Raw genomic sequence first — 22,062 nt, 5'->3', positions numbered from 1 at the left:
CGTGAAAGCACCGATATATATATATATATATATATACACACACGTGTGTCAAGTAGTGTGTGTGTGCGCGTGTGTGTACGCCCTACGGGACGTTCTCTCCCGTTTTGCTCGCCCCTTTGGTCTCTAGTTGTTTCTGACGGGCTTCGGCGACCCCGTATACATACCGTGTCGGGTCGGGACGCGTGACCAACGGGACGTGTCGCGCGATGGACGATGACGAGCCGCGGGATGTTATGACTGTTCCGCCGGTGGTGTGCCGGTAGTTTGTTCCGTGGTGCGGGAAGGTGAACTGGTTTGGTTTTTTTTTTGGTGGTGGTGCCACGAACGATCAGAACGACAATAATATATAAAGTGGTTTTTTTGCGTGTGCTCGCGAGGAAGAACGAAGAGGACGGACAGACGAAGAGGATAGAGGGAGAGGAGAGAGAATATTTAGAGAGATATTGAAAAAGGAGTATACGGAGAGAGGGAAAGATGTTGCCGTATCAGGTGGCCATGGATTATGGGGGCTTTCAACGACAAAGCCCGGTCGGGGTCGGTGTCGGTGTCGGCGTCGATGTCGGCGGACCCCATCAGGGGGCCGCTGGGGCGCTCAACATCAACCCCGCGTTCACGCACTCCTGGTTCGTACCGGCGGACCTCTGTGTCCCGTACAAACAGAGTCAGGGTCCTCTCCTCGAGCCAGGGCATGTTGTTTCTCTTATACTTATTTTTCTTACCCTATCGTTAACGTAGTTACGGCTTAGCTGATCACGAGATTCCTCCTCCATCGCACGTTACGATCTACCTAGCCCATTCACTGCGACGCCGTAGGTCCTGTCGGTGAACAATACAGCCAGTTCAGACGATACCGTTTTTTGATCGATTCCGTAAAATTACCGAATCGGTTAAAATTGGGAGAATTTCAATTCATAGAATGAAATGCTTTCCTGTGACCATCCATAGGCACACAGGTCCTCTATACGGTTCAGCTGTGTATCCATTTTGGTACACAGTAATTAAAGTGTTAATATTCAGTTGATCGATTTAATAATAATACCGACAATAGTTTATCGTTATGGAAACATATTCCAATAATATAAAAAACAAGACTACTTATAGCCAGTTCAGACGATACGGTTTTTTGATCGAATCGGTAATAACCGGAAACAGCATTCATTTGTGCAAACAAAGGCGGTAAAAATACGCATCAGAGTTAGATTTTCAATGAACATATGGAATCGTATGATCGCTGCTTTATTATCAGTTTGCTAAAATTACCGAATCGTTCAAAAAATCGTATTGTCTGAACTGGCTGTTAGGGGTTGTTGGCCGATCATGAAGCCTATGCTGGCTCGCGGAGACGCGTTGATTAGGGTACAATTGCCTTTGTCTTTGGGGGATAGGGTGGCGACGGTACCTACTCTCTGCGCCTGCCGTGTCATTGGTAAAGGTTCTGATAAATGGAGGGGAAACGTTGTCTCTGATTTGTTACACCTCGCGCACGGACTGCATTAAAGCTTGAATGGGGGTGTGTAACAAGCCTCGGTGTGGTGTTGAGTTGGACAGATTGACGAGGTTCAACCCTTCCATCGCGCTGCTGGTAATTTGTCACGTTAGCGTTGACACGGGTTTCGCGGGAGGATACTGACGAGATTCTTCGAGACTTGTTATTACAAATTACGGGACTGTTGTGTTTTATGGTAGAGAATTTCACATTATTCTTATTGGTTTTACAATATTTATTTCTGTAATATGTAAATTATTAATCATACTCGAACAGCGAAAGTAGTTTAATGCATTCGAACGGTATACTTTGCTGCCCGTAGGACACGGAGCTTTCTAACTACGCCTTAAGTAAATAATCTCGTGAAAGTTCCAGACTGAATTATCATCCAGAGACTGCAATATTTCATCACAGTTATAAATGTACGTGGACATATTTCATGACGTCTTGTATATATGCATACCATTTGTTGTTTTTTTTTTTTACGCAAGAAGATTCACCATGTCGTATCGTTATATTAACTAGATGGAAGGGTTGAACGTTTTGCTTTGTCATAAGTGAATCGTATTTAAAATTTCAGAAGTACGAATTTAGACAGTACTTTCGGCAAAATAGTTAGAAATATACCTAAAATTATAATTTGTTAATCTTTCTCAAATAGAATGGAGATATCTAAAAACAAGAAAAAATACAGTGAGGCATTCCAATTAGTCGTTTTACTTTATATTATTATATTATAAAAAAAAGAAAATTAAATTCATCACCGAACCTACGACATATTTGTTTGCAGCAGTGAAAGGGCTAGAGGCGCGTAGCAAACTGTGCTCCCTCGAGGTAGATCGCGACGATTTTTCACGATCACTTTAATCACAGGACATATAAACGGTCTAATTAACACTTAGGATAATATAATAAAAGTAGATTCTTATCGATACATTTAAGAAATAAAAAGAAACGGAAAGATTATGCATAAAACAGCCACAAAGGGGAGCGTACATTTGGTTTTACAGTTTAATACAAGATACGTTTGCAAGTAATATGTTTCTATAACAATCGATGGGCTCAGCTCTCAGTGTTATAATTCAAAATGTGTAAGACATTAATATGTGACGTACGTAGGTCGACAATGACGTCACCGAGCGACGCTGTAAATAGTGCGCCGTAAAGTTGATGTTATAACTGTATATCATTCCTCGCCGCGCGCAGGATGTCGAATTTTTATCAGGCCATCAATCACCGTTTTTATTGGGCTCGAACCAAGTGTAGAAACTTTATAGGGAGCATTTGAATTTTTACGCGAAACGTCGGATTCCGTCTTTATCCGCGGGAAACGCACCTAGTTTAACACGTTGAATGCCACAATTTCTACTTTTAGGACAGTCTCATGATATGATACGTTTGTTTAAGTCTTTGTTATTGATAATATACGTATTAACGCGTTGACTTGAACACTTACTTTATTACTAACTATATTTATAAAATGTTAAATGTTTCATGGTTTAAAAGTGAACGTTTCTTCGTGTAATTTAGTAGCGCCGGTCATCGGTGACCACCATGGCAGTCAACGTGTTAACGCGTTAACCGCCGAAGTAATTTTATTGACTTTTCTTGAATTAATTATAGTATAAATAAAAGTCGAAAATGATGTCACTAATTGCACGAAAAAAGTGTAAGAGTGTCAAGTCGAAAATTTTACACGAAATGTTACGACGACAATAAGTACAAAATGAGTTGAAAAGAAGAAGTGTTTAGAAGTTGGATTGCGAAAATAACAGGAGTTTCTGATTATACTGATGGAAAATCTCATCACTACTTGTCATATTTCAACAAGCTCCATTAAAATAACAATCATTGTATTATATTCATTAACACTTTCATTGCCACAGTGAAAAAGGACGTACATGGCCAGACACACTTTATTTCGTGTTTAAGTCATATATCGCCGAAAGTATGTGCGTTTAGTTAATAAGAGGCTGTTGGTCTTTTTCAAAATTATACTGCTATATTAATATTACGAAAAATTTTGTAACAGTATTTAAATAATCCAGCCTGTCCGCAATGTACGTATCATCCACATTTGGGTGACGTGGCAATCAAAGTGTTAATGTTATTAAACATTAGGCTACGTTTCTACTGGTATCATAATCTTACCATGTTTTATTTTTAAATATCAAGGTATTATGTTTTACATTGAATTGCTTCAGTCATTGGCGCGGTCTGAGGTGAGAAATTGACTGTCGGTCACCGGTGACCGGCGCTTAAAGTGTTAATGAAAAATCGCGGAGGACCGTGATAAAATCAGATCTGGAACTAAGCTTTGCCACGAGGAAATTAAATATTCTCGGTTTCGGTTGCCTCACTCCCGTATTTGCATACATATTGTCGGCCTTTTATTGCCGTACGTGAACTGTGAATCCGTGGTACCACTTGCACGAAAGACATATCACAATGGAGCGCACCGACAAATCCAGTTTTTTTTTTCTTTTCTACCCGCTTCGATTAAAACAAAATTGCATAACATGACTGCACAACTCGTTTCTTGTAACCGAAGACGAATCATCGAGTTCGAATGTGGACCATCGATCTACATGGACGTTCGATGTATCTTGCGGATAGAATCCTTTTAAAAATCAACTCGTACATTTTGAAACGATGTTTGATAATATATTATTATTGTAGCAATAGGTTCTTTTAATAATTTCACGAGCTGCGTGTCACCGAGAAACATAATGGCGGCTTTGGACTTAAGTCCAGTAGATACATGTATTCAATAGTGTCCTTTGAATATGTTCCAACTGTCGTTACAATATCTTTATGAACTTTTAGATCTACTTTGGAAATTATTGGGTAAATTTCACTCTCCGAAATTGAATAGATTTCATCAAACATTGCACGTTAAAAGACGAGCGTTTATTTTGAAATAAGCTTTTCAAGGAGTTCTTACTGCAATAACACAAGTTTTAATAAATGAATAATCTGATTTTATTTCAAATTTTACTCTTCAAAATTGAAGTAAATTGAATATGAAATAAGTACCTTTTAAGGAGTCATTATTGTAATGTAACACTAGTTTCAGTAGTCGATAATCTAAACTAAATTGTAAAAAATTCAATTAATGATATCTTAGTTACTTTTTGACAGAGTAAGGTAGTTATAAAATTTCAATGGAGACCTGCATATGGCAGCCATTACGTTTAACGTATACTCCGCACTCAGTTAAAGTGACTATTTAATATTCTTTAAAAAGAAGTACAATCGAAAGTTGAGACCAGTTTACAAATCTCTATAATTTACTGCATACTTTTACGAAATCTCCATATAAATACAATTTTATAAAAATATTAAATTCGAATTGAAAAGCTCTGAATTGTCATACGACAAATTGAAACCGCGAGTTGTCAATTTCTTCACCAGACAGAATTACAACATAATTTACAAATACAAATGATAGCCCCAATCTCGAACTTTCATGTTTCTGACGACTGTTTTGCAATTCCGTAAGCGTGAAATTCATTCAGGTCGACGAACAGAAAAGAAGCGGGGAGCATTGAGGACGTTAACATAATTTCAGCAATATATTACAGTGATACACGGCGCGCTTGTAAACGTAGTTACATAATTGGCCGGTCATTACGACCGGATGAGTCATTTTTCTTCCTTGCTAATTGGCGGTACGATCTGCTTGTATAAAAAAAATCGTAATGATATCCTCATCCCGATCTTTCGAGATTCTAAAAGATTACTGAACACGGGCATTGAAACACTGACGATTACAGACCGCGAACGGTCCCGATGAAGCAAGAACCGGGGTACTTAATTGAAATTAAGCGATCAAACATTTTTTTACGAACCGCGAAAGTGGGGGAAATATCGCGCCCGATCGTGCTTCGTGCGTATCAACGATTGTAATGAAGTTTTACGAGCCTGTAAAGTGGTTTGAAAATATCGTACGCGTGAGTTCCGCCTTCTTTTTTTCTCACGCCACCGAGATGATTTTATGGGGTAATATCCGTCCCCCTGTGTTCTTTTCGCCAGGCCATTATCAAGTCAATAATTCAAAGACTGGTACGGATAAAAATCGCGTGAACACCGACTATTCTCGCAGCGAAGCGTTTAAAAATGAAACGAGGTGTTTGAATTCGAGATTTTACTGGGTTCTATTTTATTTATTTATGATACTTTGAATACAGATGAAGACCAATCGATTATTGATGTTGTACTTACTATCGTACTTTGAATTTATTTAAGAAGAATTAGAGAAGATACTTTGATGATAGCCACTTGGATTATTCTAGGGAAATTTAATATTTTCTACAATTCTTTTGTCATTGTGAATATTCTATTCATATTCGAACTTTTTTCCATGTTTTCTAGTTGAAATTAGTATCATCTTTTGCTGGTAACATTTTAAATTCATCTAAAAAACAAGTCACTAATTACAATAATTTGGGCAGGAGATTTATGAAAAATACTCTACATGCTTTATTTGTGGATTATTCTCTCTAACTCTGATGGATCTTATGATACACTTTCATCCAATATTTTCTTGAATTCAGATAATATTCATTACACTCTTCAAACTAATCGTCAGATTAAATTCCTCAAAGTTGGTAATTTTCATTTGGAAATATGAATACTTACGGTGCCACAAGAGCAGTCAGTAAAAAGATTCCCAATATTTTATTAAATCTTTATTCTGTAAAATTGTACCATCGAAATCACTTATTATGTTGAAAACCTCATTAAGGATTTTCCCTATTATTTCCAGTAGGTTTTTCATCTATACATTAAACGGTTTCACATGAAGTAATGATTTCGTGATCCTACTCAATTTTTTAACTCTGAGTCGATATCATCATGCAATATCATGAAATGTTACTAGAATCACTATCATATTGAAAACCCCAATGAGCAATATTCCTGTTATTTCCTACAGATCTTCAATCCCCACACCAAATGATTTCGCTTGAATTAGTCCTCACTAACCAACCAAAACGAAGACCGCCTCCAAAACCAGATCGAGAACCGTAGACTCCCAAAGCTACCTAGACCCCTTGGAGCACGCAATGCAATCCAATACCTCGATATCGTCATTCAACCTCGAGAAATGTCGGTAGAACCAAAGAGGCTCTATTTTGACGTGTCCCCGTCAAAGTGGACAGGGTCCAGCAGGTACGTCGCCAGAGGAATCTTGCCTTGGCCCTTCTTGGCGTGATAGCGTCGAGCGTAGCGGGTCCCCGGAGAGCTCTGTCACAGCGAGTGGATAATGGGAATTGTGATGGGTGGCGGCGGTGGGTACAGAGGGTTGAAGGGTGGTAAACCGACGGTGCAGATGAGTACGTCACGCCACGGCAGTAAACCCGATACGATTGATTCCTCCGTGTTCGTTTTCGACGGACCTACCAAACGGAGTCTTCTTCGATCCGTTTTCGGATCGTTTCGATGACCGTCGTCCCCGTTATTTGCACGTATAGTTACACCGTGGACATGCGTAGCCCAGGATCGAACTCTCTCGCCGGATGAAAGTGGCTGAATATTGGTCGGTTTGGTCAGAACGATGGTGAACGAAAATCGTCGGGGATGATTGTTTCATGATGTGTCATGTAATTTTGTTCACAGCATCTGTTCGTAGTCGAGAATCGGAGAGCCAATACTTAAGCGATCGATACTATTCATGATACGATCAAACACTTGTCTGACATATCACTGTCATAATTCACTTACACGTTTACGGAAGTGTTTATTCCGGAATTTTGAAATCATAAAAATGTTTGTTGACAAATAATACTTTTCATAATACAACAAATACTGCATCATATTTCATTTAACATAGAATATCACTTGTATAATATACATAATAATAGAACTACACTTCCATTCATAAATCCCACGACAGCTACTTTGATTAAAGGTAATCTAACCTTTCACACTAATTACATATTACAACCCTTCTCTTACTGATCTGTATTACTGAACCCTTAATCTCTGACCCAAGAGGGCCTATTTTCCAATCACTGTTATATTTCCTCCCCGTAACATACATAACAAAAGATTATTTTGTTTTATTAAATTTGTCCTCTTGTATTGAATTTGTATACAGAATAGTAATGTCTATGTCCATATGGACTTGAATTTTCAATAGCTAAGAATTGTTTATATTAAATCATATAAAATTGTTTAAATGTTCTTAAAACGAAAGATACATATGGGTCCAAAAGAACCCAGGCACCACTGTCTATACAGTAATTAAAAATTTCCACCGTTTTTCCATCGAAAATCTTTATTAATGTCAACAACTTCCCCTTATTTTCTATTTTTCCTTCGCCAAAAACGTGGCAAAAATTGAATTTCCACGTCGATAAAATAAAACAACACTACAATACCAATTTAAATGCGACGACCATTACTTTTGTATAAACTCAATACAGCCTCCCAGAAAAAAGGGTTCGTATCTACAATTCCAAAGAATATCACTCCATTTACAATCTAACGTCAGCACCCAGAAGTCAGATAAAAATTCATTCAAGATGTTACAGAGTGCGTCGAGTAAAGGAGTTTTGTCGAGTAAACGATTTATTTACGCGTATTTCAAAAGATTGAAGCAATTTGAGTGTTTTTTGTTTACAAATAATCAATTGAGTTTAGTACGGTTACATTTCATAACTATAAAACCATTTTGAAATTTTCGATTCCCTTGTTCTATAGTTAAGAGTAAATTTCTTACCTGCTAGACGACGACGCCATACCCCCACTCCAATCGAGAGATAAGAAAATATATAAGGCACCCCTCTCAGCAACGGACAGTTCAGTTCAGTTAATATATTATTAAGACATTATACAGTTCAGTGAAAGCAGGTCAGTGTACGTTCGGAGTGATATCGGAAATAAAGTGTTTTTTTTTTTAAAAAGACCATCCGTGTAATGTCGTCGGTAAGAAATTAAATCAAGTAGGTATATCGTATATTGCGTTTATTTGGAAAACTAATATTTCCCTAGAAAAAGAAGCACTACACACATGAATGTTTCGTTATATTGTTTCATGGTTATTCAATCAATACAAGAAATCAATAATATAAAAAGCTTAAGACGGTTTTATAATATTGAAACGCAGTGTATTACAGAATATTATTATATTATAAATATTCTAGAAATAAAAAATTCTAACAACTATCTCGAAACACGTCTGTGAAGTTCATCAGTATCGACCAAAAAGTTGGTTTTTCTATTTTTATTACAACGCACTGTGTGTCACACGGTTGTACAGAACGATATTTCAAGAGTTCAAATAGTACCATAACGCGTCGGACCATCGTTTCTATTTTCTATTGCCTCCGAGGCAATATTATGATGTAGTGTATCAGTAGCATACTTATTAATATTCAATAATTGATGATTTAAATTAAAATAATTAGCCTCTATGAACATCGTTTCATTATCTAAACCTACGTGCAACCAAAGATTTGTTGACAGATGGAAAAATTGTGATCTATATACCTTACTTGGAATTTTGAGGAAAAAAGAAGAAAATTTCACTGGATAAAGACATTAATGTTCATTTCGAGTTAATTCGAATATTTCAAATGAAACTTTTGAGCTTCTAGAACAGCAATCTGAACCATTGTTTCAAGGTTGCAGCAGCCAGCTGGGTATGCTTATCGTTATCAAATAAAAGCATAGTAGGACAAAGTGCAGTGACCGCAAGTTATGTCTGGGTTTGGCGAGGGTGTCGGTGTTACGGGCCTCACGTTCCCGGAAGTAAGGACATGAGAATGTCCGGATGCAAGTTGTGAACGTGAGACCCCTAGGAGACTAGACCTCTCTCCCCCGGTGTTCCTCGTGCGTCAAACTGTCGATGATTATTCGAGGCAGGAAACGAAACAGGATTTTTTTCCCGAATGCATTAAGATAGATTCAGTTGTTTCTTGGATCGGTTTCAGTCGTTTAGTTTGAACGTGTCGCGGTTGTTGATCGATGACTAAATCATCTTTTCCATCCAGAGACAGCAGGAAAACGTTTCGTGTTTTACGATAGCGTCTGTGATTTTCTTTGTTCACTTGAAAACTTGAACGTTGAAAAAATTAATAATTAGATTGCGGATATTTATGCAACTATAGATTTTGGGGCTTAATTTACAGGAACTAGAGTCAAACCAAGACCAGTTTACTTTATTTACTATTCTACCAGATTCTAAAGAAAATAAAAGCTCCTTCAAAATTGATCAAACTCTTAAATATAGTGAATTCTAGGGAATCGTACGTGCTATAAATGCATAAAATCCGCAGTCTATTAATAATACTTTTTAGATTTATTTTATTATAGAGACACGCATACTGCATTCAGGTATGCACCATATTACGTATTTTTAGATGAGGAATACGATTCCTAAAACAATAATTGGATTGATGAATTAGAGAAGTTAGTAGTGTTCTTAGGAAATTATATTTTAAACTGCAAAGGAGTTTACTGCAATCGATTGCGGTCTGTGTAAGATTCTTTTATTTTAGATAACAATGGAGAGCAATATTTTTCGTTAAAAATGACAGTATAACCATTTTATTCAAAGTTTTGTAAACTAAGTGCTTACCAATTTCTCTAAACTACGTCAGTAGCGATTACAATGCGTCTATTATCCATGTTCAACTGATATCAGAGGCTAACAAAGCAGCCACGTCACTGGCTTCTATATATCTCTCCTTGAAAGTAACACAGCTAAGCCATTAGGATGCTTGTTACCAACATTTGCTTGGAAACCACGCATAATTCTGGATATTCTCATCCCATAGAATATATATTTTTTTATTATGTAAAAAGCAATGTATTTTCTGAATATTACCTTACACAATATATCTACACTTTTACTGTCTTAACATGGAAGACTAGAATCATAGCAGTTATACGTACATATTCAGAACATCCAAATTGTTTAATTACAGCTGTAACGAACTTGTTCATTACAGTCACTGTGCAAACATTGCGATTTTCTAAATACATAACTATGTATACATTTGAAGATTTATGCAAGAAATTTTATACAGTGAAATTTCGCACAGTGACTCAAGTTACTCATTGGTGGTTCAAACTAACTCAAGTTACTCATTGATAGTTCAGAGTCATTCGAGTCACAGATTGGCTGGTTTAAAGTCCGTCAAGTCACTCAAGGGTGGCTACAAAATCCCAATCCGAACGTCGCGAACCACCCCTGTCATCAGTGGGGAAGGGGGAGGGGGATGATGAAGCCCCGCTGCGCCAGCGGTGAGTTTTTCGGAGGTCAGTACCGAGCGATTAAGTATCGAGCGTGTTCCTCGAGCGTTGTACCATCGAAAATGCAAAAGGGGCTCTTCCGGCTGAGGGAGGCTACGTTCTCATCCGAGTCTCCGGGTACGTTTACCGAAAGTTTCTCAGGCTCGACCTCCGCTCGGACACATCGAGAAGCACATCACGTAGACTTTAAGCCCTCCCTTATCTGCGCGTCATCAAGAACCAACTTCCCTCTGTCTCTCTATCCGGCTCCTCCGTTTTTTTCCCTCAGTTTCTCCTCACCCCTCTCTCTATCTCTCTCTCTTACACACACACTCTTTGTCTCCTCTACGCGTTTTTTTTTCTGTCTTTGCCGTCTTCTCAATTTCTTCCTTTTTTATCCTTTGTCGTTCTTCTCCGTCCTGCACGGTGCACGGAGTACACATGCGCGCGAGTCCCCGTGATTTACATCGCCGGATGTGCTGGGATAATTTAGTGGTTATCGTATTGTCTCTTTTTCCCCCCCCCCCCCCCCCCCGTACTCCGTGGTTAGGTTGCTCGCTTTCTTTCTTGGATGTTGGAAGGGTTTCATTGAGACACACCGCCGTCTCGTCGTGTACAAAATATTTTTTTCCGAAAGCGGGCCCCTTTGTGCTGGTAACGTTTATCTGAACACGGTGGAGCCACGACCGGCTATGGGGGAACTGCGATTCGGGTTCACATCGTGGAAGATTGAGACGTACGCTAGACGTATGCTGAATGATTCGGATGTTACGACAGCCACGACTGAATTCTGGGAAGGCCGAGATACTGTGGTGCTTGGAAGACTCGGGGACGATTTTGGGATGAACTGTAGGGGGGGCTGCAACATGTTTTGATTGGCTGTTGTCCCGAACAGTTTACCTAAAGGCATCGAAACAATTTTACAGGGGATTCTCCAACACGGAAAGTAAAGTCTTTAATGTTAGGTAATACTGACGATCTTCGCTGCTTTTTGTTTAAAGAAATTAATCAGTTCGGCTTCTAGGAGGCTCATATATATTAGGGGTACCAATATAAGTAATACGCTATTTTCTTAATGCGATGGCAATATAACTTGTACAATTTTTCAATATTTTATACGTGTGACCAGCGTTGCCTGCCAATGCATTTTACCCAATCATCTGTTTCTTTTTTTCATAATTTTCACCGCACTCAACACACTCGTTTTCATCCTAAGACTCAAAGCAAAGTACTTTTTCTTTTATATTTGATTAACATACTGTATAAATTACAATATATAAGTGGTTCAACTAACCTCTTCTCTTCAGGTTCAACTATCTCATTTTTAAAGGTTAAATAAACCAGCCTGAAGTTCTCTATTTGTATACAACAAATTGTAGATTAGGAATCATTGAAGACGCTTCACATTCATATATTATGTAGCAAATATATATGTATAAGTATATCCTTTTTACGTGTTGTGGAGACGAAATTTCCAGTAAAAAATGCCTACGCATTTCAGAATTCCAAGTTCTATCACTCTGACAAAACTCGTTAGAAAATCAGCGTTACATCTGACGAGCTCTCCTGGTCAATACCGAGGAGTCTTCGAACACTCATCGATGATTTACTCTACAATATACTACTAAAAAAGTAATAAGGAAATTTAGGTGGTACAATTAAATGACTCACCCTGCATAACAGCAACCAATTTCAAACAAAATACTTGAACATTGACAGCAAAATTGTTAACGTTAACTCGACGAAAATAGACCATGTTTGAACCCCGCAAGACGATGTCCCCGTCGATGGTCTCCATCGCTCCTACATCGTTCCTCCCGGGCCTCGTTATCGAACGGCCACCGGAAATGACATTTTCTTTGTCGAAGTGCTACAAAAGCTTAGGCATCCGATAGCCGAAAGGGCCGCGAAAGAAAATTATGTCGAAACTGGAGCCGTAACATTAGGAGCATTGTATTGTAGCGCGAGGCTACGGCTCTCCGGGGAATAGGCAGGGAGAGACCGAAGCCAGCCAGCCAGCCAGCTCTGGACCCGGTTTGGTCCTTCTCCAGCTCACGTTCTCGCCTCCATATCGGTCGCACACTTGAACCGGTTCACACGGACACACGAACCGTGGCGCGGACGGAATGGGACGTGCCCTCAGGTGGTGCTTCGGACCAGCAAATGAATTGTTTAATTGAATTAGCCGGGGCGCTCGCTTACTCGGCCTACCGCCGCGGCAATCATAATTCCCCCGATGCCTGCTAATTGGGCCCTCTTTTTCGGCCCGATTATTATGTATCGAACCGCTTCCACGGCAAGACGCGAACCGTAGAGGGGTGCGAACGATCGACGAAAAGCAATTTCCGTGGACATCGAACGGCGTTAGACACGCTCCGAGGAGTATTGAGCAGTGTGCGCCAAGCTTTTCGAAGAGGATGGATTGACTTTTGGATATTTCGTCCTTTAAATTTTAAATGGGAAGCTGTGGTTTTGGTGCGAATGGTTGGATCGATGGGTTCGAAAATCTTTTTGAAGGATTCTTGGGCTTCGTCATTGAAGGGTTGATTATAAATTTTTGTGATTTTGTTAGTTAAGTAAATTCATCCTATGAACGATACTTGATAATTTGTTCAGAAATATTCTGTGGTACGCATTAATGTAAATGTAAAATTTCTTTGGATTCATTTTTCGAAACTGGACGCGCAGAAAAATTTATTTATCTTATTGAGAATAAACTTTCTGAAGGTTTCTGCTATAAAGAATTTTAGACGATAGATGTATTACAGTTCTGTTTATTTATGTCACTAATAATCGTAAACAATATTTTCTGGAAATTTTTAGAATTATTCATTTCACTTCGATTCAGTAGAGAAGTTCTTTCTAAAAGTTTTTTTACACTCTTCTTGTTCTGGAAACTCTTTCTTCACCATATTTCCTTCCATTGGTGAGTGCGCCACGCTTTTCGAAGAGAATGCGTCAGTTTTGATCTTTGGTGTAGATTTTGAACGGAGTAATTATATTTTGATATAAAATGGTTAAATCGATAAATTGAAAGATTTTTAGAACAATCCTAGGGTTCTTTGGAGGGTTACTACTTTGGAAAAAAATAAATGCACGGAAAATGTTTATCTGTCCTGAAGATTGTACGAAAAAAAATTTGCTTGACCCTGAATTTCTAAGAATTTAGTTAACTTTGAATTTCTTGTACAAATTACACCAGACAATACGCATTTCATGCTAACATTCGTGTGTCATCCGTTCTTGGAAAAATGATTCATCCTCAGATTCACGTCGTTCGTTAAACCTGGGCTACGCGTTTGCAGTGTCTGAGTAATGTTGGGGTTTTCTACTTAAACATTCAATTCTGTACATTACTACTTCGGCGTGTATCGACTACGTGCGTATTGAACTTTTCTGGTATTTATCATTCTTTGAATCATATCTTTCACAAAACATTTCGATGTGTTGTTATGAAAATTTTTTTCATTATTATTTAAGCACAATTAATCATAATATTTCTTTAACATTTTATCATGTTTCTCTATGTAAAAATGCAAACTGGGTCATGTATCTAGATTGAATTAGAAATTATTTGAAGAAACTAAAATGTAACAATCAACTGAAAATTATAATTCCGTAACAACGTAACATCATCCAAATATTATAACATTAATGGAATATATAGACAAGTAAACCGCAGCGCGTCACAAAATCAACGAAAACTTCTATACAATACTTGCATTCTATACAATCTCTTTACAACCGTGATTTACACCTGATTTGAACTCCACAATTACAGATAACTTTTCTCATCAAATGGCATCGTTGCCGTCAATCGTTTCAACCTTGCCGAAAGGTAGTCACATGCGTCATCTTCAAAATCGCTAAAAATCGTCCACCCCTTTTCTCTGGTCATTAATAATTCCCCATCAGGCGAAAGAGTGGCTTGTCTTTGGATGAAAAATCCAGGGGCGAGCGGGATCGCGCACCGATCGAAAGGAACGCCCGGTGTGTAACCTCGTCAGGGTTCGCTGCTGAATTATTGATGGCCGGCACTTAGCACTGCGAGCACGAGGATCCTTATGTGTCCAAGGCGTGTTGCCACCCTTCCAACGATATGGCTACAGATATAGCCCATACCGACAGTTGCGCGAACCTAACCTCTTCTATCCCGTCGTCCCGTGGGACCCGCGAGAGCCCTTGGCCCCAACCGTCCCCCTCCCTTCCCCTGTACGCCCAATTTCAACAAATTTGACCGAAAGTTGGGCGTAATTTTATTTTCGCACGTCTGCAGTCCGGCCTTTTCTCTTGCGCGGCGTCGTTTCTCTCGACCGACCTCTGGGGAGAACGGACCCCGAAAACGAACGCAGGCCCTTATACCTACCACCGTCCTCCGTGGATCTCCACCCCTCCTTGGATCCTGTGTTCCCTTTATCTTTGCACAATCAGCAGCGGAAGGCACTCTAATCGCACTTTGGCCCGCGTTCCGTGACTGGAGCAACATCCTTACCCACAGCTCGAATTATTGGCCATCGAGACCATAGTTTCCGAGGATTTTTCAGGCGTTCGATGTTTGATTGTTTTGGTCCGGATTCTGGTAACAATGTATCGGCGGGTGGGTTCGAGGAGGTACGTTTGGGGAGAGATGTAAGGTTTGATCCTTCAACTTGGGTGCTAAATTTTCGGGGCTACGGCTTAAACCCCTTCGCATCGAAGGACGGGATATCTCGCTACGTGATTTCGTTTATGATATGCTTTGGACGAGATATCTCTATTTCAAAGGAAGAAAATGTTTTGTATCTAGAAACTATTGATTTTATTTTTTCATAATGCGATTCTGATTAAATAATCGCAACACGATGACTACACTTACGGAATGCTCTTAGGGAAAATAGAAAGCAACTGTGCTTTTCTAACTAGCCAACAGTTTGCAGTAAGTAGAAAGAGTTAATAATGAACAGACACGTCAACTGATTGTAAGTTTCACTTACTATTACACATACACTTATTACTTACTGAGCATCACTTAAATATTGAACACGTTATCACATACATCTTTCTTCTTATTAGTACTAGGAAAATTAAGTAGAACAGATATTTATAGTAGTAATATGTAATTCATCATCTTGGCCAAAATATGTCGTATACGAATCATTTTATCAATGATATTGCATGAAATGTATGCGTATTACGTACATTTGAGTTTGATCCAATAAATATTTCCGGTACTGTATATGCAATAAGGTGTTTAATTTTCGAAGTTTTATTAGTAAATCTTTTATTGTAAACATTAGAGATAGATTTTCATGAGAAATCACTCCATTGTCTGGTACCCATTTTGTTCTTTCACGTGTTGAGTTCGAATAGACAATTCATCGTTGAACACCAATTTTATTGTGACTGGTTTTTGATTATAGACTTATATGAAAATACTGTGAGACATAAAATGCCAGGGACAATTGAGGCTAATTTATTTCCTGTTCGAATATTTTACGCTCTTGATTATTGATTTAATATGCATATGAAATTATTCAAGCTATGTTTTATTAATTGGAATTCTAGAATACGGACCTTATTGCCAATATTCATTATTTTTGTAGTTTCGTTTTCGTTTTTGAAAATTGTAAGTATAAAGCCATTTATAGTAAGAAAACTATTGTTCATATTTTTCAATTATCTGGAATGGAATCTTGAATTATTTCTTACGCAAATTGTGAAATAACTATTTTTTATACTGTAATGAGATTCACACTATAATTAATATAATTGATTGCTCGTGACTTTAAGAGATTCACGAGCTTCACGACTCAGAACAATTCTTTCTTTTAAAAGGTATCATTTATTTCATTGCATTAGCACACAACGCCTTGCAATTAAGGATAACTACTTTTGCAATTCGAATGAATTCAATAGGACTGCCGTAAAGACTGCCAGAAGCACACTATGTCAAAGTAAATTTCAAAATCAAATACGCAGACAAGTATCCGGAGTGATTCATTTTGCATCAGTACCATAATATTGATACATAAGTCTGAAATTATTTTCCATTAGAAAACACAAAAACATTCGATCTTCCGTTTCTATTTTAATGATAATCTGGAACATAATGGCTGTCATTATCCACGATCATAGTCCATATTTGTGATAGATTATCACTGCCAACTTACCATCAAAACGTGCATGAAAAAGCCGACAGTACTTTCAAACAAACGTCATACACATTAAAATTTATTTACAGAACATAAAATTAGCAATTAAAATTTCCCAAGTATTGTAAAATTATTCACAGCTTTCTGATTCAATAGTGCTTATTTATAACTTATCGAAGTGGCTCATTTAATCTTTCTTATGGACCTCTAAACACACTAAATAATGTTCTACACCAGAGAAATCATTCCTAGATTTTTCCTAGATCTTTTTTAAGGGGTTTTTCGATGACTCGATGCAAAAGGCACAAAGGTAACCAGCGAACGGTCGAATCCGTCGAGAAGCCACTGTTTGACGTAACTCACGACAAAGTGCCCGCATTTTTAGTGAACATCGTTGCATACGGTCCCGTATTCGGTGCACGTACCGCCACGCTCGTTTCTGCATTCGCCGTCGTAAAAAAGTCCAACCGCGACCCGCGTGTACCCCTCCGTAACCGAAATTCCAACGGAACTCATGAATCGATACGAGCGATATAAAAAAAAAAAAAAGAAATCGAACGTTTGTTTATTGCTTCGTAGGACAATTTTATTCCGACGCTGCCACGTATATATATGTATATACACACCCGCGACGTTTCGTAATGACAAACGACACGGCTGGAAACGTTCGACCGTATTATTACTCGAATGTCCCTCGGGACAAATCATTATTTTCGAGTTTAGACGGTCGTTTATCTGTTTCACGAAATCGGTTGAAATTGTTACAAGAATCGGATTGATTCCTTGGTGTGAGGATTAGTGTAACGATAAATACCCGGATAACCAGTTTTGTACATTAATTGCCAACAAATAATGACAAAAGTTGTCTAAACTGTTATAGTCATCTGTATCCGCATATCACTTGGGTTTTGCACAAAATAGTAACGCAAATTGGCAGTAAGTCTTGTAATATAACCTGTGACAAATTGGAGGCAAAAACGGAACAGAGTCTGCGCGAGCCAATTTGCTGCATATGTGGCGCGCGCAAGTAGTTTATAAGCCAAGACTCGGGCTACAAGCAAAAAACGAATTGACGCAGATCTGAAGCATATCTTTATAAGATTATTGTCCCGGCGGAGAGCCGAATTCGGGACGATAATCGAGAGGAGTCTGTATCTTCTAACATCGTAACTTACCATTTTACTCATATGTTTTTCTATTTCAGTACATACCAATAAGAATCCTATTAATAGCCACCGGTCGGTAATATGTTAAGTGCATACGTCTTCTATAATATACAAAATAAATAAGGAAAATATATCATTCCATTAAAGAAAATAATATTGACGTTGATAATATTAAAGAAAATGATCGTCAAAAAAATCTGCTATACAATAAATCCTCGATAAGTGTGCAAAGGCTCCTCACCACTGAACATTAAATATTTCAAAAACTAATGGCCATATGCAACTGAAACAAATATCATTGGCTTTAGAATTCCAAGCTCTATCACTGTGCCAAACCTCATTAAAAATTTAGTGTTACACCTAGAGACCTCTCCTTGTCAATGCCGAGGAGCCTTCGAACACTCATCGAGGATTCACTGTATCACGTTCGCCCCTACCATAAAATTTTCTAACATCCGCACAACAGAAGACAGTAACTTGGCCTGTTTCTATTGGACCACCCTTGTCCATATCATCAACACCATCACCATCCAATCCTCTAACGTCGTTCCAAACTAAGGAACACAGTTCCCCAAGAAACTACAACTTCAAACAGCAAAGAGTTCATTTAAATCATATCAGCGCTAACCAAATTCACGGCGAACCTCTCCCTCCAATCCGGTATTTCGCTCCCGAGGCGAGGGGAAGGGGCATAGTTACCACGGCGCCGACATCCGTGACGCGAATCCCCTATACCCGGTATACACTGCGGAAGGAACTTCGGTGTCCCAGGGTCTAAACTTTAAATTGCTCCACGGGATTACTTTAACGGGAGAAAGAATCGCGTGGCCGGCATCGGTGGCAAATGAAATTTTCGCGTACCGACGGTGTTTCCGTGTTCTCTCGTCAACGAGAGAGACGTTCGACGAGCAGGGGTAGGAAGAAACGCCGTGATTGTCCCGTTGGGACCGGATCGAGCCCTGTAACCGAGCGGTTACAATGGCGAGACCACGGGACCCTTTGTAAAACTGGCGAAAACAGAAGGCGATGCCACGGGACCCTTGTCGAAACGTGAAAACAAGAGGACAGTGTGGACCCTCGTAGCGGCTCGTCTTCAGCCAGCTTTCCCTCTTCTCTCTTCGGTTTTTACGACTTTTGAGTGGCGCGAGCGGTAATGGTCCGATGTCGTCGTTCCGGATCGCGTTCCCGACCGATCGACAAAAGGGGACATGGAACAGACGGGGGATCGTCGTTTTACAGCCGTTAAGCGCGATAGCGGCTTAATAAAAATCCCATCTTGTTTTCAACCCTTCCGACCCCAGGCTAAATGGCGCGTCTAATTGCGCTTCAGTCGAGTTTTTCCGCGGCACACGCACAGCTTTGGTGATCCGCTTGGGAGTCTTTGGTCGGTTTACGAGTGTAGTAGCTGGGTCTAGGGGTTTTCTTGGGGGATGCTTGACGGGTTGGATCGAGGATTAAAGTTGAATTGTTTGTTTGAGATTGAAGGTGTTTATCGGTGGTGGGGTTAGTAGGCACGAGGATTATCTTCTGTAAGAAGATGAGTGCTTGGGTACGTGTCCATTTGAGAGTACAACTATCGCGAGCTGCTCTAGAGTCTAGAGCAGCGGTGGGCAAGTTCTTCGATAATAAAAGCCACATACAGGGTGTCCCATCTCACGTGAGCACGTTAAATATCTCTCTTGCTTTTAATTTGCAAAAAATTAAGTTTAACAAACGGTCAAAGTTATGGCCATCAACTTCGATACATTCTTGTACTATTTACTTTATCGTAGTTATTTTATTATGTAAATCTACTCCCTTACATTTGTGGAGTTTTCGTACTCAAGTTCACATGAATGTCATACCATTTTAGGTATAATATTCGTAATATAATAAATAGAGTAATGTATTTAGGTCACTGGATTGGTCTTGACTCAACTATTACACCACAATAATAAAAGTATGTAATACCATTTAAAAAGAAGCATCTATAACCTTGAAATTTCGAAAAATATGACCTGAGAAAAATTGTTATAGTGTGTGTTCTTCGTGGTGAAGGCTATTCGCTCGGTGGTATTGTAAGTAAACTTAAGATATCAAATAATAGTGTGTGGAATATCATGAAAAAGAAAGAAACGATCGGTAGTGTAATATATAAAAAAGTTCTTTGTTTTCTTAAACCAATCTAGGCGTTCGAATATTTTTGAGCGGTATTGTATATGAAGTTCGAATGGACACATTTCTGAAAGCACTTTCTTGAAAAGTTTCCGAAGTACTTTCAAGTGGATACACAATTTGAAAATATTCTCGAGCGTATCTAGTGTAAAAAATGTCTCCAATGGATACGTACTCTAAAAAAAAAGCATTTGTAATTCTTTTGAGTTGTGTTGGTGTATGTGTGTATGTGGTGCTAGTGTTGCGTGAATATCGGAATGGTTCGGTTAATATAATCGATTTATTGTTGGTATTGAGACATCAGGATTTCGTATTGACAGGATGAATTACGTAACGTAGACCAATGATAAACGGGGCATGGAAATATTCTGTTTTATGTGTGCCAAGGTGTTCACTAGGCACCGTTCAAGGTTCGATTTGTATAACGTCATGTATAATTTATTTATGCATCTGGAACCTCGTAAAATTTTTATCTGAAAATTTTTAGGGTAATAATAACTGAACAGTAATCTTTGTCCCCTTTTGAATTCTCTTTATTCGCATTAATATTATTACATTAAAGATCCTGTACATTTCCAGTTTGTATCGTAATAGCTCTTCAAAATTAATCGTTACCTCTCCATAAATGGAATCTTCATACTATATTGTAAGACGTGAAATATTTTTCTTTTCGAAAATGAAATTCTCAAAAACCACGTTGCATCTGATGATAATATTTTCTTTTATTCATTAAATGTATAAAATCCGCAGTCTAGTAGTAACAGTAATGGATGCCATGTAACAATACAAAAGTCCCTATAATCAATTTTATTGAAGCACATCAAGCAAAAATACGATTTTTCTTACAGAATATCCTTATTTTGATAATCATATTCCCAATACTTTCTTAAATCGTTTTGCATTCCCGTCATGACATTTCCGTAAACAACTGTTTGGTCTTCAAAATCTTAACGAAACAGAAATAGGTAATAATTCACAATCTTACAAAACATTTAATCCCAGTACACAGATTCGTCCCCGAACCGATCGAACCGAAATTCCATGGAAAAATACGTTCGTCGTACGATGTATATGCGTCGTCCGGATTAACATGTTATTTCGACGATGATCCCATCCCGTTGAATGGAAAACGTAATTTGCATCGTCGCGCCCCTTCCTTCCCGGCAGGTGGTAGGCGGTCGGGCGGCGGGAAATCGCGCGCGCGACGATTGAAATTTCGATACGTCGCCGCGTCGTGTCCCGATGTATGTATCGCCGGCGTCGGTCGATGGGGGCCGATTCCCTGGTTAACAAAAGGTTAATGACCGCGAGCCGGCCCACTAGTGGAGGGGGCAAACGGGCCTCTCTGTCTCTCTCACGCTCGGATAATACGGATTACGGTTCGCCATTGGTCAGCCGTTTAATGTTTAAATGTAAAACCGGAATCGGAGGGCCGTCCCCGGGGCGTGGTTAATGTTACGTCGACATTCACCCAGATACACTGGCTGGCGTGTCGGCAAACATAGGCATGATAGCGTTTGAATAATGTATGCCCCGCCGAAGCGGTGGCCGCTTTAGCCGCCGCGCCGTTTGCTCTCCGCCACCGCCGACGACGACGAGGCGACCGCGTCGCCACGCCTATCCGCGTCAAATCGTCGAACGTTTCGCACCGTCACGGGATCTCTATAAAGAACAAACGAATGTATAATAGACTGCGGAAGTTTAAGAAAATTGACAGTTCCAGATAGAAATATGGTCAAATTAAAATGGTATAGAATTTTGCATTTTGTACTTACAAGGGAACATCGCGAACGTTGTCTCGCGGATTGGAATGAAACTTTGTGGATTCGTAGAGTGATTCAAGATATGAGTAACGGTATGTTTCATTCGTGCCCAATCGGCCTTT

The 22,062-nt window shown here is 39.1% G+C and overlaps 1 protein-coding gene across 1 annotated transcript in view; it reads left to right on the top strand.

Annotated features, from left to right (window-relative positions):
- Positions 1-474: 474 nt before the first annotated feature.
- Positions 475-22,062, top strand: part of LOC107193661 (protein trachealess) — a 45,111-nt gene continuing 23,523 nt past the window's right edge. The window contains exon 1 of the mRNA XM_015583150.1: positions 475-686. Coding sequence (XP_015438636.1) covers positions 475-686 — 212 coding nt within the window. The remainder of the gene's footprint in view (positions 687-22,062) is intronic.

This window comes from Dufourea novaeangliae, unplaced genomic scaffold (assembly GCF_001272555.1).
Source record: "Dufourea novaeangliae isolate 0120121106 unplaced genomic scaffold, ASM127255v1 scaffold25, whole genome shotgun sequence".
NCBI lineage: Eukaryota > Metazoa > Arthropoda > Insecta > Hymenoptera > Halictidae > Dufourea > Dufourea novaeangliae.
The sequence above is the reverse complement of the archived record's forward strand: the minus strand, read 5'-3'. Positions and strand labels throughout refer to the sequence as shown.